General features: G+C 45.0%; 1 protein-coding gene across 6 annotated transcripts in view; it reads right to left on the bottom strand.

Moving 5' to 3' along the window:
- The window catches only part of MYRIP (myosin VIIA and Rab interacting protein), a 253,774-nt gene that overhangs the window by 169,476 nt on the left and 60,019 nt on the right, over positions 1 to 24,279 (bottom strand). For all 6 annotated transcript variants that reach the window (XM_060685982.2, XM_087894133.1, XM_087894130.1 and 3 more), the window contains exon 2: positions 22,677 to 22,832. In XM_060685982.2, the coding sequence (XP_060541965.1) occupies positions 22,677 to 22,786 (110 nt within the window). In that variant the 5' untranslated portion in view covers positions 22,787 to 22,832. The remainder of the gene's footprint in view (positions 1 to 22,676; positions 22,833 to 24,279) is intronic.

Raw genomic sequence — 24,279 nt, 5'->3', positions numbered from 1 at the left:
CAGTACATAGTAGCACAGGATATACCCCATTTCAGGTGGTGTCAGAAAAGGAATTTCCCGCTATCCCAGAACTCGACATACAAACATCACATACGCCTGGCGACTGAACAAGGAAAATAAACAGGGTTTGGCCACATATAAAGAATGCGTTAACAAAAGCCACAAAAGCATATAAACAACAAGCCGACAAGAGGAGTGATGCTCCACTCTTTAAGGTGGGGGATAAGGTATATTTATCTACTAAATATATAAAATTGCGTATACCCAGCAAGAAGCTAGGCCCCAAATATATAGGCCCCTTCACCATTACTAAGGTCATAAACTCCGTCACCGTCTCCTTGAGACTTCCACCTCTACTAAAAAGGATACACCCTGTATTCCACAGTAGCCTCCTAAAATCGGCTATTGGCATGCAATCTCCTGGAACGAACCCAGGACCAGTGACAGGAAACATATGAAGTAGAGAAAATACCTGACTCAAAACTGTATCACGGGACATTTAGATACCTGGTGCGGTGGAAAGGATACCCCGATACAGATGCAACATGGGTACGACCAAAGGATCTAAATGCCACTCGATTGCTGAAGCGATTCCATAGAGCACACCCACACAAACCTGGGAGCTATCCCTAAGGGAAAAGACCTGCTAATCCTATCTTTTTGTCTCTACAGGACGAGATTGGGGGGGGCGCATGTCGAGTATCAAAAGCCCCTTGACAACACATCACCTTGATGGATGGTATTGAAGAACATGAAGGGGATCCGGAGAATACTGAAGAATTCCAGCAACAAAACATGGTGGAGGGGGGGGGGTGTTGCGTTAGGACACCATGTACACTAATAGTGGGTGATGGATGGAAGGCAAGAAGAGGGAGGTTGGAATGGGAACGTAAATCAGTTGCTGAAGAGATAATGAAGAGGGGGAGTGGAATGGGAACGTAAATCAGCTGCTGAAGAGATAATAGTGCAGAGGGGAATGACGTCCTATGTCTGCAACGAGCATGAACGGAACAAGCGGCAGCTTTGATTGTGACAGCTGTGAGAAATCATTGCCTGCTTAATGATAGTTAACTGTATCCATGCCCTATAAAACAGTACGGGCAGAGAACTAGGGCGTCTCTGACTTTGTTTTGCTTAGCAGCTCAATCTCTACTGTACGCTGCTGTGTTGCCTCCATTAAGCCGGGTTTTGGAAAGAATCCTCCTTTTCGTGTGTGCATGTTCGTTTGCGCCCGGTGAAGCACTGACAGCTCCAGAGGGGCTGAGAGTATGTTTGTTCAAACATAACTCTGGAATGCCTCGAGCAATTTTGACCAAACTTGATACACAGATGACTTATCCTCCGGAGACAAACACTGTGGGGGTAAGACACCTCTGGGGTATGTGTTTGTGTGTGTGTGTCTGTGTCTGTGTGTTCCAGTATAACTCTGGAAAGCCTGGGCCTTTAAGGAGAGTGAGTGCGGCGTCCTAGAGTGACATTTGTTTGTGATGTCATGGGAGGGGGGGAAGGGACCCTGATTAGGCCAGTACAGCAGTAGGTCTATGAAGGGAGCCTGATTAGGCCAGTACAGAGGCCTTTAATTGACTGTGCTCCCTTACACAGTGGGCCTTTAAGGCCTAGGCCTCCCTTACACAGTAGGCCTATGAAGGGAGCCCGATTAGGCCTGTACAGCAGGCCTATGAAGGGAGCTTGATTAAGCCATTACAGAGGCCTTTGATTGACTGTGCTCCCTCACACAGTGGGCCTATGAAGCGAAGGGAGCCTGATTAGGCCAGTACAGAGGACTTTGATTGAGCATGCCACCGTCTAACTAGATTGTCTGCCCCCACCTCACAGCTTTGGCCCATTTTCCAGGACTGTCCTTTGCCCCAATTCATCACATGAAGGACGGGACCACACAAACCGAGATGAAACAAGCCACAGAGAAGACCTAGCCTATTTCAGCAGGGGTGGAGGAGGCGCAGCATGGCCCAGCTCAGGGATTTATGTTCCAGTCCCAGTCCCAGAAATGGTAAAACAGATAGTGGCACAGGTAAGGGGTGGGATGGAGAAGGGAGAGGGCATGGGAGTAGGGGGAAGGAAGGCCCCTCTCAATGGCTCTCTGTCAGACAAATGCTTCGACGTCTATAAATACTCGGGCAGCACCAGGTTATCAGCTAGTATAAAATAAAAAGGAAGAAAAAGGAGAGAAGCAGAGCAAAAGTGACACCTACAGGCAGTAGGAAATGTTGAGAGGTGCAAGTGAGAAAGGAAAAGAAAATATAACGTTGACAGGCTGAAGAAGACAAAGACTGGCTGTTAAAACAAATAACACCTACACCAATAAGCTGTTCATGTTAGATAGCTGATACAGAGAGTGAAACACAGACTTTTTAAAATAGTGCAGCTCTTAAAACTTAAGCAGAAGCTAAACAGATAAAGCGAGCAGAAGCTGAGAGCAGCAAAATATTTTCCTTTTCTTTTACTTTCTGCTCTGTGAACTCTCCCTTTGAAGATATAAGACTTCAAAGGGAGTTGAATTCTGGGGCTTGAATTCTGGGGCTTGGTGGGCCTATGTGGATTACAAATTTAGTAAAAGAAGAAGAGAATACTTTTTGAAGAATAAAGGGGCTAATAGTCTAATAACTCTTGGATTACAATTTATATTTTTGCCTTCCTCTTGTATTATAATTAACAATCTCACTTCTTTTTTGTGGATTATAATTACACTCCTCTGGGATTACAATTTTTAAAAACTGACATTTTTGGAGATTGAAGATAAGAAGGAAGAAGGAAAAAGGGATACTGTAACATTGAATATTCTGACTCCTGAATAGTTTTGGAAAAGGGGGAATTGGAAGGAGACAGTGAAGTTAGCAGTCAATACTGGGGCTGTAGGGGTATCGTAGTTATTATTTTCAATAATTGATTTAAAATTATTAAAGCATCTCAAAATGAAGAAAACTACATCTGCCCCACCCTCAGTATCAGTAGCAGCAGCAGCATCTAGTCCAGCAGGTCAAAGGTCATTGGATCTTATGTTGCAGCAAGAGAAAATGAATGTGATGCAGTCAGAGATTAAAGTTATCATTTAATGAAGACATTAAGGAAAGAATAGGAAAAGTAGAGGACAAAATAGAGAATCTTCAACAAATAATGACTAAAAATGAACAACGCATTCAGAAAGTAGAACAGAAAAAAGAGTGGAAGAGGTTGATAACAGATTTACCCTGGCAGACAAAAGTCATGAGAAAACAATAATATCACTTGAGATGGATAAGGCTGATTATTATTTGCGGTTTCAGAATATTGAGGAAGAAAAGGGAGAAAACCTGGCTGAAATAATGGCAGAGCTGCTGGCAAATGCTTTAGAGGTGATCAAAGAAAAGGTGCTTGCTGAGATGGACAAAAATTTAGAGTCTACATTAGATATGTGACAAGAAACAGACTTCCCAAGACTTCCACTGGCACTGCCGGCGCCGCTGCAGCTCCTTTGCGAGCTGCTACTCCCGGGATCTGTAAAACTGCCAAAACAGCGTAAATCAGCTGTTTTGGCGGCTGGAACTTCCCCCTCGGGCAAAGAGGGGGGGTGAGTGCTCAGGTGTTTAGGGTAGAGCCCCCAGAACCTCCAGGATTAACCCTGGAGGTGCAGAGGGTGAGGGCTCCCCAAACGCCTGGAAAGCAGCTCCAGACTCGGGATTCTGTCTTTGACAGATTAAGGCGTCACAACCATCCCTGTGAAACAAGTGATTTCAAGGATTGATTTTCACGCAGGCAGAACAAAACAGGAGAGCTTCTCGCAAGTATTTTTCTTTCTTTAACTCTGATGAATAATGAGTCCTTTCAGATTTGAATGAAAGCTTTAAAGAGATCCAAAATGGCACTGATTGAGGATGGAAGCTTAAGAGGAAAGTGCTTGTTAAAGCTTGTTTGCGCTTGTTAAGGTCATTATAGCTGTCAGTACTTTGAAGCTTTGCTGAATGAAGTTTGCAGCATAAGAAAAGATGGCAGAAGTAAAGATTTTTGAAGAGAATGGAGGTTTCTCAGCAGATAATTCAACAAGTGTACAAATAAGGAGCCTTGGTAGTACAGTGGTTTAATGCACCCTGTTATTAACACAGCTGCCTGCAATTTCTGCAGGTTCGAATCTTACTAGGCTCAAGGTCGACTCAGCCTTCCATCCTTTCTAAGGTAGGTTAAATGAGGACCCAGTTTGTGGGGGCAATAAGCTGACTTTGTATAAAATATACAAAAGTATGAAGGCTATTGCTTAACGCATTGTAAGTCTCTGGAGAAGGGCGGCATATAAATCAAATTTAAAAAAAAATACTGACAGTGGATTTTGTGGATGCATGGCAAAAATCATTTATGGAAAGACTGGATGAGATCTTTGAGAAGTTTATTACTCAAATTGCTAACAAAGTTGCAATGTTGAAAGAGGAGGAAGAACAAAAAGCGCCTGAGGAACATGGAAAGGATGTTTTTCAAACTATGAATAAACTGACGGGCTTGAAGGAGGTTAATCCGGAGATATGGAGAGAGATCTATCCAGAGGTTTTGACGCAGATGAGAGGAAAAGTGCTGGGAGAAGCTTGGATTTTCAAGATATCAAAAAGGATTAGAAATGGAACATTACAATTTCTTTACAAAAATGGACTTAATTCTATTTAAAGAGGTGTGTTTCTTAAAAGGAGCTGCACAGGATTGGAAGATAAAATTACAGTTGAATACACAAAAGCTTGTAAAAATAAAAGATGGTGGGATAAAGCGGAAGAAGAAGGCTCGGAAAAAAACCAGGGGGAAATGGAAGTGGAAGAATTTTATTCCTCTTTGTTAGGCAGGATAACATGGTGAATGATTGTGTTGGTATTCAAGATTTTTATTAAGGATATGATTTGTTTGGTTTTGAAATTTTTTTTTCTTTACTTATGACTGGGTGTTTCAACTGTTATAAAAACGGATTTTTAAAAAAGAAATTTTCTTTTGGATGTCAAATGATTGGATGTTTCAACTGTTATATAAACGTGAACAAGGATATGATCTCTTTGGTTAATGGATTAAATGAGAATTTTTTTTTGGATGTTAAATTCAAGGCTATAGATTTTTCAATATATTTTCAAGGGCTTTAAATTGTTTGTTTATTGTTGAATTAATTGGGATTAACTACCTTTAAGCAAGAAAAGTTATATTTTGTTTTGAACAAGGAGAGTTAAAGTACAAGTGATAGATAAATCTATAGATAGTTAGTTTGTGGGGTTTTTCATTAAGGTTTGTTAAATGTTTTTACCCTGTACTTGTTCTGGGAAGTCCGGGGAAGGGGGTGGGGGTTGGGATGGGAGGAGGGAAGGGAGGGGGGGGAAATTATATATATATATATGGTTGATTTTTTGTTTAAGATATATGTTGACTATGAAGTAAAAGTTTTTTTAAAAAAAAAAGAAGAAAAGAAGAAAATAAAATAAAAAAAATAAAAGAAAATAAAAGAAACAGACTTCCCAGAGAGGTACATGTGAGATTCATTAAAAAAGCAATGAAAACAGAGATACTGCAAAGAGCGAGAGTTGACCCTTTAAAATACAAAGGGAAAGAAATAGTAGATTTCTTTCTTCTGGGGATCCTAAAACAGATCCCCAGAAGAGTAAGAGGTAGAAGAAAGGAATATCAATTTCTGACAAGACAGCTCATTAAAAATGGAGTAAATTTTAGATGGATGATACCGGAGGGAATACTGATGACCTGGATGGAGCAAAGACATAGATTGGATTCTATAGAAAAAGCAGAACAATTTTATGTTCATTATTTTGGATTACAAGAAGAAAAGAGAGTAAGGAAGATATGAAAGATAAGAAATAATTAAGAAAGATAATTATTATAAACTGATGCAATAAATTAAGGCAGATCTGGAGAAATGGAAAAATCTGCAATTATCATTGATAGGAAGAATAGCTACAATAAAAATAAATATATTACCGAGACTACTATACCTATTCCAAACAATTCCGATAAAATTGGGGAAAAAAATACTTTGAAGAACTCAATAAAGTAATATTAAAATATATCTGGCAAGGGAAAAAAGCAAGAATAAACTTAAAAATGCTGCAGGATTCGAGAAGTAGACTGAATTGGGAATTGTATTATCAGGCTGTGGTACTCACATGGGTCAAAGAATCGATTGTATTGAGGCATACAAGACTATTGACTTTGGAGGGGCATGATTTGCAATTGGGCTGGCATGCCTTCTTGTGGTATGGGAAAAATAAAACACATGGTTACTTTCAAAGACATTATATTAGGAATGCATTAGTGTTAGTGTGGGAGAAGATTAGAGAACAACATTACTTGAGGATAGCAGTTTGGCTTTCAACAATGGAAGCACTGATTCACCCAAATGTTATTAACATGGAAAATATTGTTAGGTGCAAAGATATTTTGAATGAAAAGGGGAAACTCAAAATTAAATAAGAATTGAGCGATCAAGGGATTGATATGGCATGGTACTCACAAATGCAGATAAATTCTAGATACGAGAAAAATGTTAAACTATATGGTTTTTATAACAAAATAACAAAATTAGACAAGTTATTAACAGGGACAGAAGAAAAATTGATAAAGAAAACATACAGCTACTTATTAGGCATGAAATTGGAAGAACAACAAGTGTCAGGGTTCTGACTGATGCAGGAGACAATGATAGTATGGGCAAAAAACTGGTTATGCAAATATATTGGTTAGATAAATGGCAGAAACTGTGGGATAGGAACTATAAATTAACAATGTCAACTGCATACAAAGAAAATTGATATAAGATGTTTTATAGATGGCATTTTGTGCCAGCAAGGTTGGCAAAGATTTTTAAAGATAAATCGGCTAAATGCTGGAAATGCCACCAGATACCTGGGGCATATTATCATACGTGGTAGATATGCTCAAAAGCAAAAAAAAAAAAAAATGGACAAAAATACATACGTGGCTGGAAAAAATGATAAAGTAGCATATTGATTTAAAACCAGAAATATTCTTGTTGGAGATTTTACCCGAAATATATAGTAAGGGGAATGCATATTTAATTATTCATATATTAGCTGCAGCTAGAATTCTATTTGCACAGAATTGGAAAAGTGAAGAGATCCCCACAGATGAGGATGTGATCAGGAAAATATTAGAATATGCAGAAATGAATAGACTAACTGGTGTGTTCTCGAGCAGACGATGAATTACAGAGGTGGATTATAACGGTAAGTATTTATTTACCTCACAGTTACAGCTCTAACACAATTCAGAAGAAGTACAATACGAAGAACCTCGAACTCAGCCTGACAGCTCTTTTATACCAACTGTCAGACGGCTTAACCAATAGGAACATCCAACGTTACAAAGGATCCCAACAGGGGCCAATTCTCTTGAGCATGCTCAGAACACAACACCCCTTTCCCCTGGAATGGTGCATGCATAATCCTCGAGGTATGTGGGTCGATGTCGGAGACGCCCTGAGTGCCTCGGGCTCACCCTAGGCAGGTGTTCTGGCTGGACAGGGACATTCCTACCCCTAGGACTTTCCACAGACCGATCTTCAACTGGATCAACATGCGCCGGCCCTGGACTGTCTTCCTGTACCCTGGGTGAGTATTCTCGAACTGCCCCTCTGCTACTGGTAGGTGTTGGATTGCACGGTTCGTTATTCCAATCAGAAGAATGGGTGTCCCCAAACCCCGGCTCAACCCTATCCATACCCCTGTCCAACTGCTCACTAAGCTCAGTAGGCGGCACCTTCCTAGCCCTGATTTGATCCTGGTGCCGACGCGAGACTCTACCTTGACCCATATCTATTTTATAAGAACACGGCCCGGTTACATCTATCACCCGTCCGGGAATCCACAACGGTGAACCCCCATAATTCCTGGCATAGACTGAATCCCCCACCCCGAAGGGTCTGGTTGTACTATGGGAGTCCAGAGGTTTACTAGGGGCATATAGAGGATGCAAGCGATCCAAAACGGTCCGTAAACGCCAGCCCATAAGTAACTCTGCGGGGCTCCGGTTCGTGACAGGGTGTCGTGTGCTGCACTATCATATACTCAACCAAATGCTCCGGCCACACATCCGGGCCCATACAGCCAAGCGCATCCTTTGCTGAGCGAACAGCCCTTTCCGCAAGGCCGTTAGCCGCTGGGTGGTAAGGCGAGATGAGGCAATGCCGAATGCCCAGCCTTGCCAGGAACAGCTCAAACACTGATGCCGTCAGTTGAGGACCATTATCCAACACCAGAAGGTCGGGCAACCCATGTGTGGCAAAAAGTGCGCGCAAAACCCTTATGACAGCGTCGGATGTGGTGGAGTGCATTAGCACCAATTCCACCCATTTCGAATACGCATCTACGACCACTAAGAACATCTGCCCATGGAAAGGGCCAGCAAAATCTAAATGTATGCAGGACCACGGACCCATAGGTTCCTCCCACTCACGGGCTTTTTCTTTAGGGGCAGTGGTCGTGACTCCTGACAACATTGACAAGAGGCCACCCAATCTGTGATGCTTTTATCTAGGCCGGGCCACCAGATGTAACTCCTTCCCATAGCTTTCATCCGGACAATACCGGGGTGACCGGCATGTAGTGAGACAAGGACGGTCTTTCGAAGTGGCTGTGGGACCACCACCCGGTGACCCCAGAGTAAACAACCCCCTTGGGCTGATAATTCCAGTTTCCTGGAAACATACGGTTGCCAGAGGGACCCCAATTTCCCCGAAGGCCACCCCCTTTTAACCCAGTCCAGGACTTGAGAGAATTCAGGGTCACGAGCGGAGTGGCGGGCAATGTCAGCAGCAGTTAAGGCAAAAGAAGAACTGTCAATCAAAAACACAGCCGAAGCAGGTGCTGGGTCACATAAGAAGGTGGTCACGGGGCAACGACTCAGAGCGTCTGCATGGGCCAGATGCTTCCCAGGCACGTAGGTAAGTGTATATTGGTAAGCAGCCAAAAAAACGGACCAACGGGTAAACCTGGGGGACAGGATTTGTGGGGTTTGTCGATCACCCGCAAGCAAACCTAGTAAAGGCTGATGGTCTGTAGCTAAGGTAAACGGGCGACCATAAAGGTAGTAATGAAAATGTTTTATCCCCGCCACAAGTGCCAAAGCCTCTTTGTCCAATTGTGAGTAATTCCGTTCAGTGGGAGCCAAGGTACAGGAAAAAAATGCCATAGGGGCTTCGGACCCATTCGGAAACCTGTGGCTAAGGACGGCACCGACCCCATACGGGGAGGCATCACAAGCTAGAATAAGTGGAAGATTTTCACAATACTGAGTTAGAACAGAATTTGACACAAGCAATTGTTTGACCGCTCGAAAGGCAGCAGCGGCTTTCGCGGTCCAGTTCCATGGAGCACCCCGGTCCAACAGCCGGTGGAGGGGCTCTGCCACGGATGCCTTATGGGGTAGAAAAACAGCATAAAAGTTTAAAAGGCCGAGGAAGGCTTGAAGTTCAGATTTGCACGTAGGAACGGGAGCGTCCAGGATAGCTTTAGTTTTCGCTTCCGTAGGATGAATTCCTTTGCTATCGATTAAGAACCCCAAAAATTCAACTTGAGGTACAGCAATGCTACACTTAGACTTCTTAACTTTGAGTCCTACACTCCTAAATTTGGACAGGACACAACGAAGGCGGTCCATCAGCTGAGATGTGCTGGTTGCAGAGACCAGCACATCGTCAAAATACGGTAGCACTCCGGGAATTCCATGGAGGAGCCTCTCCATCAAACTTTGGAAAATTCCCGGGGCTACACTCACACCGAATTGCAAGCGGCGGCATCGGAAGGCTCCCTTATGCATGACAATGGTCTGTGCAGTGGCCGTCTCATCATCCACAGGCAATTGCTGGTATGCCTGTGCTAAATCTAACTTGGCAAAGACTGACCCGCTTCCCAAGGAATGTAGCAAATGCTGCACTACCGGAACGGGATAAGCATGTGACAACAATGCCTGATTAATAGTAGCCCGGTAGTCTGCACAGATTCGGATTGAACCATCCGCCTTAATGGCGATGACGGTTGGGGTCTCCCAGGGGGCGTAATCAACAGGTTCTAGGACCCCCTGTGCAATGAGTTTGTCCAATTCTGCATCCACCTTTGGACGCAACGCCAAGGGAACACGGCGTGGTTTTAGTCTTCGCGGTTGGACCTGGGGATCCAAACTAAAAGAAACAGGGGTGCCTGTATATTTTCCCAACTGGTCATCAAATACCCCTGGGAATTCCTTACATAATTCATCAAATTCAGTAGACCTAATGGCATTTACGCCCTGAATGGTGAGACCTATGGCATCGAACCAATTAAGCCCTAGGAGGCTTGGTAGGGGCCCATCCACAACCACCAATGATAAATATCCAGCAAATCCCTTAAAACAAACCCTGAAAGAACCAGAGCCCACCACGGGAATTGCCCCCCCTTGGTAATCTCGCAGAATCACATTGCAAGAGTCTAGCCTCCTTTTTGAAATCTTCGGAACAAGACGTTTTATGGTGGCCCAGGATATGATGGAGGTGGCTGACCCTGTGTCCACCTCCATGCGGCACGGCCTTCCCTCGATGTACACAGTGAGGTGGATTTTATTTTTAATGAGCTCTTCATCTGGAATGACCATATGGACTGTGGAGAAGCTCCGGGCATTGCGGCTGCGCTCTGTCGTCGGGCGGAATCGCCGTTGTCCTTCCTGGTTACTAGGAACCCTCACTCTAGACTGTGGCTGCACGGACCGGCAGGCTCTTGCTATGTGGCCTTGCCGGCCACAGCGGTGGCAGACGGCGTCTTTAAACCTGCACGAGGCACATAGATGGTCCCCTCCGCAACTATAACACTAAGTGACTGCTCCTCTTGGTGACTTAGCCACGAACGTTTTAGCTCTTGCCTCATGTACTCTGTAGACATCCAGCTCGTCATCTGAGTCAGATAGGCCGCCCTCACTTGTCTCATTCACTAATAAAGCTTCCCTATTCGGCTTGGGTGGGCTTTGTCCCCGGGGCAGCTCCGCAATTGATAGATTAGCCAATTCTGCTGCGCAGGCCTCATCAAATGCCATTTGGAACGTCAGTTCATGGTTCACAATTAAACGCCTTTTAAGGTTCTGATCTCTCACTCCGCTCACTAGCCTGTCTAAGAGATAGTCATCCAGGTTCACGAACTCGCAATGGTGTGCAAGCTTCCTTAACGCGGCGACATATTGGTTTATTGTCTCCCCAGGGGCTTGATCCCTATGGTAGAATTGCTGTCTGCGGGCAATCCTAGAAGGCGCAGGGGCATAATGGCATTTCAATTTATTCATAAAAGCCTCCCATGTTCCAGCATGTATGGATTGAGGGGCCATCAATGTCATAGCGGTATCGAACATTTCGGTCCCACAGAAACTGAGGAAATATGCGCGTTTGCGCTCGGCAGACAAGTTCGTGTAGTCGTTTGCGATTAAAAAACAGTCAAAACGGGCCACATATGCCTCCCAAGTCTCAGTAGCCGGATTGAACGGAGGAAATGTCTGTGAGGATGCCATTACGTTGTGTCTTAAGACTCACGCCTCTCCTCACCTCAGGCTGTCAGTTTACCTCAGGCTCAACTCACACCTACTATTGTTAATTTGGCAAATTCAACATCCCACCCTCGTCGCCAGTGGTGTGTTCTCGAGCAGACGATGAATTACAGAGGTGGATTATAACGGTAAGTATTTATTTACCTCACAGCTACAACTCTAACACAATTCAGAAGAAGTACAATACGAAGAACCTCAAACTCAGCCTGACAGATCTTTTATACCAACTGTCAGACGGCTTAACCAATAGGAACATCCAACGTTACAAAGGATCCCAACAGGGGCCAATTCTCTTGAGCATGCTCAGAACACAACGCTAACGCTAGCAATTAAGGAGAAAGAACAAACTGAATGTTACATGACATGGGACTTATTTTATCAATGATTAGATAACAAAAATGGAAATTAGAAACGGAAACAAAAGAAAAAATTATGAAATAAAGAAGATATGAGCCGAAGTGGCACAGTGGGTAGAGTGCAGCATTGCAGGCTACTTCAGCTAACTGCTAGCTGCAGTTTGGCAGTTCAGATCTCACCGGCTCAAGGTTGACTCAGCCTTCTACCCTTCTGAGGTCAGTAAAATGAGGACTCAGATTGTTGGGGACAATATGCTGACTCTGTAAACTGCTTAGAGAGGGCTGTAAAAGCACTATGAAGTGGTATATAAATCTAAGTGCTATTGCTATGTTAAGAGAAAGAAGCAAATATTATGATTATGATTAATATTATCATTTTAATATTATACAATTAATGTTAATGTAATGAATATTATTGTAAATAGGGCCTTGTCTTACCTGAACACCCATTCTGCTGAACAGGAGGGCCAGCGGTCAGGAATGGGTTAACTCTGTCATCTGTCCCGGACTGAGTCTGCAATTTGTTAAACTCCTCCTCTTCTTCCTGCTTCCCAGATTTCCGATGAAGGAGATGCAGCAGACTAGCGAGCTGAGCTGAAAAGACACCATTAGTAGCCACACACACACACACACGGCAAGGACCGGGAGAGCAAGGGTGGGGCTGACTGCTGGACCCCCTGCTCAGCAGAACAGGCATTCAGGTAAGACAACGCCCTTTCTACTGGAGCGTGGGACCAGCAGTCAGGAATGGGACATGCAAAAGCATACCTACTATTGGGCGGGAGCTGACTGGGCCGAAGTCGCCACCCCTGAATGGACCTGTTGTAAAACCCAATGGCCAAAGGCTGCCTCCGCCGATGCGTAGACATCCAACTTATAATGGCGGATAAACGGGGAAGGTGATGACCAGGTGACCACCTGACAAACTTCCTCCAAGGAGGCCTGAGTGGACCAAGCCGCTGAAGCAGAAGTGCTACGGGTCAAGTGGGCAGTGATCTGGCGTGAAACTGGCAAGGCCTGCACATCATAAGCCATGGCAATAGTTGCCTAAAGCCAGCGATCTATGGTAGAGGAAGTGACCTTATGGCCCAAGGAGGCTGGCTGGAAGGCCACGAAGAGACTCTCTGACCGCCGAATAGAGGCGGTCCATTTAAGGTAAATACGGAGAGCCCTACGGACGTCTAAGGTATGCCAGATACATTCTAAACAATGAGCTGGATTGGGACAAAAATTGGGGAGGACCAATTCCTGCGTCCTATGGAAAAGAGTATTGACCTTTGGGATGAACGTGGGGTCCAAACGCAAGATCACCCGGTCATTATGGAAAATACAGAGGTCTGGTCTTGTGGAGAGAGTGGCTAACTCTGAGACCCGGCGGGCCAAAGTGATGATGACCAAGAAGGCCACCTTATAGGAAAGGAAGCATAGGCTCAACTCCCGCAGGGGCTCAAAGGGCCCCCAAGTGAGTGCATTGAGCACTTTAGGGAGGTCCCAGCTGGGGTACTAATGAAGGGCTGGAGGGTGAAGATTTGTGGCTCCCCTAAGGAATTGTCGGATAAGGGGAAGTCTGGAGAGGGACCCTGTGGACTCACATGAGAGAACAGATGAGAGGGCAGCTACCTGTCGTCGCAGGGTGTTGGGAGACAAACCTGACACCAAGCCGGCCCGCAGGAACTCCAGGACATGTTCCGTGGATGCCTCAGTGGAGACCAGGTTCCATCTGGCACACCAGCCACAGAAAGAGGACCAGGTAGAGTTGTAAATACGGTTGGTAGAGGCCCATCTCGATGCTTGCAACGTAGCTATGACCCTGGGAGAAAGGTTGCAGCCCCGTAAGATCTGCCGCTCAACTGCCATGCAGTCAGCTTGAGCCATCTGATGTCCAGTTGGAGCAGAGACCCCTGGCTGAGGGTCAGCCGGTCCCGGGGGAGCCGCCGAGGGGGGGGCTTCGATAAGACCACCAGGTTCCCAAACCAGGGACGACGAGGCCAATGTGGGGCGATCAAAATCAGCTCCACCGCCTCGTCCAGCATCTTCTGGATGACCTTGAAGATGACTGCCAGCAGTGAAAAGGCATAAAGACGACGCGGGGACCAAGGACTCCACAGTGTATCCACGCCCTCCCCCCACCGGTGTCGGGAAGCAAGAGAAGAATCTGTCCATCTGGCTGTTGGTGTTGGAAGCAAAGAGATCGACTGCCGGGACGCCAAACCAAGAGGCAATGTCCTTGAAGATGGAGGGATGGAGGTGCCACTCCCCATGGTCCACTGTGGTCCGGCTGAGAAGATCCACTTGCCTGTTTGCTGTCCCAGAAATGTGAGAGGCCCAGATGGACCTCAAGTGCTTCTCGGTCCAGAGGCCTAAGACCTCTGCTTCCTTCATCAGACGCTATATTTTTAGACTGTTATTTCTGTAATTGTTTGTTTTATCTTTTTCTTTTTTCTTTTTTTTGAAAAGGCCTTCGGGCTATTCAATAAAAGAAAAATCTAAAATCATCAGACGCCAGGAGTGGGTGCCCCCCAAGCGGTTCACGTGAGCCTTTGTGGCCACATTGTCTGTTCTGACCAGAACATGGCGGTCCTGCACCGTGTTTGGGAAGGCTCATAGAGCGAGGTGGATGGGCCGGAGTTCCAGCCAGTTTATGCCATGGGATAAGTTGGTTGGAGACCACCGACCTTGGGCGAAGTCCAAGCCTAGGTTTTATTATTAGGTTTTATTAAATTTGTATACCGCCCTACTCCCGAAGGACTCAGGGCGGTGAACAGGCACAGGATAAAATACAGAAATACAAAAGTTAAAAACAATTTAAAACCAAATTAAATAATTTGGCCCATGACAATTAAAATCCCAATAAATTTAAAACAAATTAAAATTTCAATTTAAAATTTAAAAGAAAGCAGAGAAAAATTAGGCCAGGCCAGCTTGCTGGAATAAGAGGGTCTTAAGAGCACGGCGGAAGGTGCGCAGATCCGGGATCCTCCGTATCTCCGGGGGGAGCTCATTCCAGAGAAGGCCCTCCCCCTGGGGGCCGCCAGTTGACACTGCTTGGCTGACAGCACCCGGAGGAGCCCCTCTCTATGAGAGCGTACCGGCTAATGGGAGGCTATTTGTGGTAGTAGGCGGTCCCGTAAATAATCAGGTCCTAAGCCATGGAGCGCTTTAAAGGTGGTAACCAAAACCTTGAAGCGCACAGGGAAGACCACCGGGAGCCAGCGCAGCTCGAGCAGGAGAGGTATTACATGGGAGCGCCATGTTGCTCCCATAACCACCCGCGCGGCTGCACTCTGTGCCACTTGGAGCCTCTGCGTGCTCCTCAAGGGGAGCCCCATGTAGAGAGCATTACAATAGTCCAGGCGGGAGGTGACGAGGGCATGAGTGACTGTGTGTAGGGAGTCCCGATCCAGAAAGGGACGCAACTGGCGAATCAGGCGAACCTGATGAAAAATCCTCCCGGTCACGGCCATCAAGTGCTCTTCTAAAGACAGCCGTGAACCCAGAGGACACCCAAGTTGCGAGCCCTCTCCGTGGGGGCCAGCGATTCGCCAATAGTTAGTGATGGCGTCAACTGACTATATCGGGACGTCAGAAACCACAGCCACTCGGTCTTGGATGGGTTGAGCCTGAGCCTGTTCTTCCCCATCCAGATCCGCACGGCCTCCAGACACCGGGACATCACTTCAAGGGCATCGTTGGGGTAGTCCGGGGTGGAGATGTACAACTGAGTATCATCAGCGTACTGATGGAACTTCATCCCGAAACCACGAATGATCTCGCTCAGCGGCTTTACATAAATGTTGAACAGAAGGGGCGAGAGGACCGACCCTTGTGGCACCCCACATACGACGGGCCTCGGGGTCGACCTCTGCCCCCCTGCCAACACAGACTGCAACCGGTCAGAGAGAAAGGAGGAGAACCACTGTAGAACAGTGCCCCCCACCCCTAACTCTTCCAGCTGGTGCAGCATGATACCATGGTCGATGGTATCAAAAGCCGCTGAGAGATCTAATAGGACCAGGACAGAGGAGCAACCCCTGTCCCGAGCCCTCCAGAGATCATCAACCAACGTGACCAATGCCTAGATGGGCTCCCCAGCCATAAAGGCTGGTATCTGTCGTTAGGACCAGGCATTGAGGTTCCTTGAAACTCTGACCCTTGCACAGAGCTGGGCAGGACCAACAGCGAAGAGAGAGGCAGACTTTGGGCGAAGCCAAATCAGTTGGGCGTGTCACTGCATTATTTTATTTACCAGCTGAGCTAATTATTTCTGGACTATCTGACTTTCCGTACCTTGCCAAGAATTGTTATCAGAAGTTACTACGCATGTCCGCATTCCTTCACTTGCTTCACACACACTCTTTCCTTTGTTCTCTTTCCAGAAAGGTCCGGCTGAGATAGCCGGCAAAAGCTATTTCAAAATGTAGCAATTAACTTTTCTTAGTTAGTGAGGTGTTTTATTTTCTTTATAACAAATAAATGAGTTTTATTAGAAACTTTTCTTCGCGTTTCTTTTCAGAATATTGCAACAAGGAGGAGCCACGATCCATCCTCTAATTAACCAGGGTGATTTGTCCCAGAGCCAAAAATGGGATTAATCAATGCCCTGACAGGGCAGAGGAGCTCTTGTGAGCTCATTGATACGGAAGAAGGAGCCATTGCAGGGTCTTGCAGTGGAGACGTGCCCATGATACAATGCCAATGCACAACACCATCTTCCTGAGGATTTGGGAAAGCAGCCGGATTGGAATGGGCCGGCCCGATGCAACCCTCCTGACCAGTGACCGGAAGCTGGTCAGGCGCTCCTGGAAAAGATAGACCTTGCTCTTGAACATATCTATCACCGCCCCGAGGTGCTGAATGTGGGTCGTCGGAACCAGGTGGCTCTTGGCCATGTTGATGGAAAACCTGTGGCTGTGCAGGACCACCCGAATGGTGGTCCTGCTGTGCTAGTCGCTCCAAACTGATAAGGAGCGGATAAGGAGATCGTCCAGTTAGAACTGAATCCTTACCGGCAGGGTCCGGAGGTGTCCCGCTAGCACCGCCATCAATTTGGTAAACACTCGGGGAGCCGAGGAAAGGCCAAAAGGGAGAGCCCTGTACTGGTAGTTATGAGCCACATGGCAGAAACAGAAGAATTTGCGATAGGCCGAATGAATCGGAACGTTGAGATAGGCCTCAATCAGGTCAATCGACGTGAGGATATCCCCGCCCCGATGGTCTCTAATATGGTCTGCAGGGCTGCATTTTGAACCATCGATCCACAATTCGATGGTTCAACGACTTGAGACTGAGAATAGCTCTCCATCCCCCCGAGGATTTCTGAATGACGAACAGGCAAGAATAAAAGCCCAGTCCGTGCTGCTCCAGTGGAACCGATTCAATGGCCCAAATTTCCAGAAGGTGATTGATTGCTGATTCCACTAGGAGCCTCTGTGACCGATCCTGAGAAAGCAGAAATTGAGTCGGGGGGATGGAGAGGAATTCTAGGGAGAGGCCCGACCTGACTGTCTCCCTGACCGAAGCGTCTGAGGAGGACACCTCCCATTGGCTGACGAAAAATGCCAGGCAGCATCCGATGGGAGGGTCGGAGAAGCAGTCAACGGGACCTGCAAAAGGGACGGCCCTGCCCCCCCAAAAGAGTCTACAGTTTTGGCCTCTTTGACCGAACCTGCCCAGTCTGTCCTGTGATCTATCCTGGTGAGGGGAAAAGTTTCTCTGACACCAGCAAGAGGTCCTGCAGTTGTTTGATCCACTTGAGAGTGGCCCTATTAAAGAAGAAAGCGGCCAATGAAGCCCTAATGGCCCAAGCTGCTGCCTGATGGGCTTTGGTCAGAGAGTGCTCTAACCTCTTGTCCTCGGGCCGAAGACCTTCGTCAGGAGGGCCCGTAACAACAACCGGAGTTGTGAGAGCGACCACTGGGGGATCCACCATGGGAACCTGCAAAATAGAGGAAATGTCAGAAGCTATATTATACAGATGCCTGTCCAGTGCATTAGGATTAGGCCCGGAAACTGGGACTGACCACTGTTGCATGACAATGTCCTTGAACATCTTTGGGCTGGGGATTTCCTCCGCCTTGAATGCAGGCTCCTCGAACAAGGAAACTGAAGGGCCAGCATCATCGCCAGCCGAGCCCAGCTTGGGCTGAGGAAGGTCTAGTCGGGTGGTGAGTTTGGCCTTGTGAAGGAGGGACCGGAAGACTTGAGGCTTGAATAAACCGACAAATGATGGCTGATCTGGGGCCAGATCCTCATCATCCGACAACCCAGGTTCCCCAAGGTCCTCTCCTGCTGTAGAATCCTGACCAGTAGAAGCCCTAGCATAGTTCTGGTCCTGGGTGTGGTCCAGATCCACCGAACCTTGTGAGAGTAGAAGGGCTCCCTGCGCACTAGAGTGTTCTGTTACCCACGAGCTGGTTCTGTGCTGCATTTCAGCAGCGATGCCCTGCTGGACGGCTTCCTGAATAAGGGCAGCTAAGTCAGGGGTGGTGGAGGGTTGAACCCCAGCACCCTTCGGGGGAGGTGCCCAGCCCATGAAAGGGGAGCCTCTAAAGGTAGCTGGGGTGCAGGCAGGTCCTGAGCAATAATCTGGTCAGCCTGGGCAGGCTGGGTGGATTGATCCCCCTGGACAGTGGGGGCAACCTGGATACGTAGGCCAGGTGACAACTGAAGAGGGCCAAAAAGTCTGGCACTGGCCTCCGCCTGCCCTGGACAGGAAGAGGCAGGATCCCCATCAGGGAACCAGGCAGGAGGGGGAGCCTGAGTAACAGGAGTAATAGGGGCCCCCTGGTCCACCAAAAGTGCTGGAGCCGAGGAAGGGATCACAGGAGAAGAGTGAAACTCCCTCATGGAGGCCTCCTTTATAGCCTTTTCAATAACCTTCTCCAGGGCCTTGTGCCTCTTGAGCTCCTCCTTTTCCCCAGCCTTAAAGGCCTTTGAGGGCCTGGATGCCTTAGATGAGGAAGCCTTGCTCCGTTTGGAAGGCCCAGGTTCCCCTGAGGTGAGGCTAGAATAACCTCTTTTAGGCTGCCGGCCAGTAGAGGTGGAGGCCATCTTGAAAGTTGGAGATGCAGGCCTCTAACATGCACAAGGGCGAATCAAAATGGCAGCCGGCAAGGGTAACGCCCGAAAGTGAAGGCTGATACAAAATGGCGGCCGGCAAGGCAATACTAGAAAGGGACAGCCGATGCGAGGGAAGGCAACGTCCCCGCCTCACGAGTCACAGGCTAAGGGAAATGGAACGGCCTTACCGGCTGCTAGGCTTCGATCCCGAAGGTCAGTGGTTGTCAGTGCTGCTGCTAGGCTCTGCGGCAAGGCAGCATTGCAGAACACCAAACAGCGGCAATTTAACTCGAATGAGAGCCGCCTCGCAATGCCGGCGTATGGGCTGAGTCCAGGGACACCAATCCCAGACTCTACTGGCCGGCAGAGTCGCTGCTAGGAAAGCGGCTGTCAGCAGGCTCTGGCCGAGGCCGTTCGTGCTGGAAGGCAGGACCTCAACTGGACAGCCAGGAGGTACTTGCTGAAATCGCTAAGGCGGTCCTCAGTGGTATCGGACGTGAGCCCTTCGCGCTGGTAAGAGGAGCTCTACCAGATCCCTAGGAGCCCTCCAGAAGCTAACAAGCTGGAACACAGGAAAACTCAACCACTTTTTGGGAGCAAAAGCAACTGCTAAGCAGTCAGAAAGGGTGAGCTCAGGAAAGTCTATCCAAACAGATCGACTGAATCTGAAATCTGGGAAGCAGGAGGAAGAGGAGGAGCTTAACAAATTGCAGACTCAGTCTGGGACAGATGACAGAGTTAACCCATTCCTGACTGCTGGCCCCACACTCCAGTAGAACTTGTTCATTTGTACCCGGATGACATACTGTTTAATTGAAGATGGAATTATTATATTAAAAAATTAAAAAATTATTTTAAAGAGAGAGAGAGAGAGAGAAATGCCATAAATAAGGGAGATGGATTAATACATAAAAAAGACAAAAAAGGAGATATGGATGAATTAAAGAGAAATGAATTGTTTTTTTAAAAAAGTATTTTAAGGTTGTAAATGTTAATTTATCATTCATAAGTATAAATATAATATTGTTGTTTAGGTTTTCTTAACTCACATTAGGCTTTTGAACATCTCTGTTCTGACAATATTATGCACATATTCAGATCTGCTCCTATACAGAAGAGTCAAGCCTCATAGCAGCTGGGGACTCTACATGTCTTTAACCTCTACATTATGGAACTGAGACTATTTGTGCCAGAAAGTAAATCTCCCTTTGTCTGGAATAGCTGTTTTGAATGCAAAGGGGAAAAAATGCATCTTGAGCCTGTGTTAAACACCCACCGTGGCCACACCCACAACGACCATGCCCACAACAACCACGTCCACCCTGGCCCTCCGAGGTCAAACACAACCCTTATGTGGCCCTCAATGAAATTGAGTTTGATACCCCTGGTCTACAGATATATTCCCATCCTTTTCCAACAAAATGCTTAAATAAAAAAATTAAAATGCTACTAGTTTTGTGTTGAAGTGTGGAAAAATATTATATAGGAGTATAAGTGTAATTTATATTATCAGTAATATTAATTTTTTGAACTCAGCAATTAAGATAAATTTTATAATTTGTATTTTAAAAACTACTGATATCCTCATATCACGCCACATTTGGCCCTACGATTTATTGAAAAAAACCAGTACTGCACATATTTTCATTATACGGCATAATTAAATAACGTAGCATATTAACAGCTAAATGTCAAAAATTGTATTTTAAACTGAGAGGGCATAACAACAGTGCTTTTGTATCAGAAGGGAGTTGTGCTTCTGAACGTTAAAAATAATTCTGACTAGATAAATATTATTTAATTTTCAATTAAATTAAATTCAATGTCAATCTGAGCAATGTTCAGAAATCATAAATACTATTGGCTGCTGTGAAAAAGAGATCACTTGGGTGCAGCATACACTAAGGACTGTATCAAACATATAGCAATCTACATAATGTTATTACTAAGTGTATACTTGAAGAGGAATTACTATGCAACCTATCCCCAACTGCTGATGAACGTACATATCTAAGGACATTTGCTATATTTTGTCTCTAATCAGAGGGAAAGAGAAAGAGACAGAGAAAGAGAAAAACTTATTAGATATAAAGTAGTGGGTAAAACATTCCAAATAATTTAAGTATCTTAGGGAGGGCAGGATACATTGCTTCAGGTCTCTAAAAAGTATTACTATATATCAGGGGTGAAATGCTCCCGGTTCAGACCGATCGCCCGATCCGGTAGCGATAGCGGCGGGTGGTTCGGAGAACTGGTAGCAAAAATCCCTGCGCCCTCCCACCATGCCCAGCTGAGCCATGTGATCATCAGAGGCTGTTTTTTTTACTTTTAAAAGCATTTTTTCTACAACCTCTTTGGTCAAAAAAATGCTTTTAAAAGTAAAAAAAAAAAGCCTCTGATGATCGTGTCGCTCAGCTGGGATCGTCAGAGGTTTTTAAAAGCATTTTTTCTACAACCTCTTTGGTCGAAGAGGTTGTAAAAAAAATGCTTTTAAAAGCCTCTGACAATCCCAGCTGAGTTGCCTGATCGTCAGAAGCTTTTAAAAGCATTTTTTTCTGCAACCTCTTCAGCCGAAGAGTTTGTAGAAAAACCGCTTTTAAAAGTAAAAAAAAAAAAAAATTGGCCATGCCCACCCAGTCATATTAACCCACCCCCACCAAACTATGTCCACAGAACATAGTGTGTCTTGGTTTTTTTTTCTTCTTTGTCAACTGAGCCCTGATTTTTTCCTTCTAGCCTATCAGCTGGGAGTTGAGAGGCAGCAAATAGATTGGGGGCGGGGCCAGGCAGAGGTGGTATTTACCGGTTCTCCGAACTACTCAAAATTTCCACTACCGGTTCACAAGAACCGGGGAAAACCGGTAGCAATCTACCACTGATACTAACAGGGAAATACAATAAAAGAATTCAATATTTAATGTTACATGTAATAATAGCGGCTAGAATTATGTATGCACAAAATTGGAAAAATGGAAGTATACCTACAGAGGAAATGGTAATAAAGAAAATATTAGAATGCGCTGAAATGGACAGGTTAATGATGGAAATTAAAGACAAAGGAGAAACAAAGACAAGGAGAGACAAAGGAGTATTATTTAATATGGGACCTATGGTACAATTGGCTAGATAATAGATGCAAAAGTTGGAAAATTAATGATGAAAGAGGATCAATAAGCTAGAAACAATTACAGGTACAAAGTTATACATAAGAATACGTATTGTAAGCATTATTATTATTAGACTGTACATAATTGTAAATCAAAATATATAGAGTGATAAATGTATAGAGAATTATGTTATAACCATGGAAACAATAGATATAAGTATGTTGTGTAATATCAAGTTTCTTTTTTTTCTATGGACTATACTGTATGAATAAGAGAAAAATGGTTGTAATTAGGATATATAACATCATGTATATTTAAAAATGTGCTGATACAACTAGTATATCGCTGTTGCAAAATTGAAATTGTGATGAAAAATAATGTACAATAGAAATATTTTTTTAAAATGAAAACAAAATATGTGTGCATAAAACTTGTTTATTTGATGCCAATTTGCAAACCTTAGAATCTGTATTTTACTGGCTTGTGTAAGCGTCTAAAAATAATTTAACTTACAATGCAGTATGTTCAGAGAATAAAACAGGATGCATAACAACAAATAAACAATTTTCTAATTTCTAAATAATATATTTGCCTTAATACTTACTTCAGTCGGTCTTCTTCTTTTTTGCGGAGGGAAAAATCTCGTTGGACCACTTGAATAAGATGTTCAGCTTCATCATCAGTCAGGTCAGACAAGTCTAGCTTTCTTCTCATATTTAGTTATCTTCAGTGAGCTCTGTTAACAAAAGTATCTAAACCCCTGAGACAAAGAGAAGGATGGAAAACAGAAAATAATGCAATTAGTGTATTTTTAAAAACTTTGACAATTATTTAATTTCATTTTGTTCAGGAATGAAGACAATAACTAAATATAATCCACATATTAGTGAATTGTGCTTAGAACAATTTTAATTTCAGACCTATATCAACTAAGATGTTAGTTATATGATTAGTTGTATTAATATATTTTGCAGAAATTGAAATACTTATTGCTTAAAGAGGTGAAAGAAAACTGTAAAATAGTATTTAAAATCTGCATAGCAGGAACAAATAGGTACAGGTAATCCTCAACTTACAACAATTCATTTAGTGACCATTCAAAGTTACAATGGCACTGAAATATGTGATCTATCACAGTTTTTCACATGACCATGGCAGCATTGCCATGGTCATGTGATCAAAATCAGATGCTTGGCAACTAGTTCATATTTATGATAGCTGCAGTATTTCAAGGTTATGTGATTATCCTTTGTTACCCTCTGACAAGCAAAATCAAGGAAGAAACCATATTCACATATCAACCATGTTACTAACTTAACAATTGCAGTGATTCACTTAACAAATATGGCAAGAAAGGTGGTAAAATGGGTCAAAACAACTGTCTCACTTGGTAACAAAAATTTGGGGCTCAACTTTGGTTGTAAATCAAGGACTACCTGTACACATTTCATTCTCTTACAGCACAATGTTTTTTTTACAAATTTTCTCTTCATTATAGAATGTATCCATGAACACCAATAGAAGTCAGAAAATACGATGAAAATTCCTTAATTTCACAACACATGAATAGAATTAATCATAGTTTAATTAGGAAAGTTCAAAAACACTAGAGAACACTAGAGAAATAATGGAAGCTTGGCATTCAGACAATTCAGCTCTCAACAAGCACAGAGATAAACAATATTTACATACCACTCAAAAGAGATAATCAAAAGGCCAAAAAGTAAACCAAAAGATCAAAACACTTATTAGCCAGCAATTAACACTCAGAGAAACAAAGATTAACATCCAGATTAAGCATGTGCGGAAGTGGGGCAGGATGATGTTTAGTACAAATAATGGGGCGTAGTCTGCACATGGGGTAAAGATGCAGAACTTCAAAGTAAGGCAGCAACTGGGCCAACCTTGGAGCATGGGGTTGGACCAACGATGACAGAATTTGGGGGGGGGGTGCAATTTTCTGTGCCAAGCCAGCACCCACAGCACCAGGGCAGCTGTGCTGGGTGGGGACAGGAAGGATGCCAATGCAGAGGCGGCCAGCTTTATGCTCCTCTGGGCAAAGCAGGGGGGCTTTGCACCAGGGATGCTGAGGGGCCACCTCTCTGGCCCAACCCACCTGAGTGGTGAGCAGAGAGGCAGCAGCCTAGGACAGAAGCCCGGGAGGGTCAGGGAGGACACTGAAGCAAGTGGGTGTCCTGCCTGCATTG

This window comes from Pantherophis guttatus, chromosome 4 (genome assembly GCF_059756535.1).
Source record: "Pantherophis guttatus breed Tessera chromosome 4, ASM5975653v1, whole genome shotgun sequence".
NCBI lineage: Eukaryota > Metazoa > Chordata > Lepidosauria > Squamata > Colubridae > Pantherophis > Pantherophis guttatus.
The sequence above is the reverse complement of the archived record's forward strand: the minus strand, read 5'-3'. Positions and strand labels throughout refer to the sequence as shown.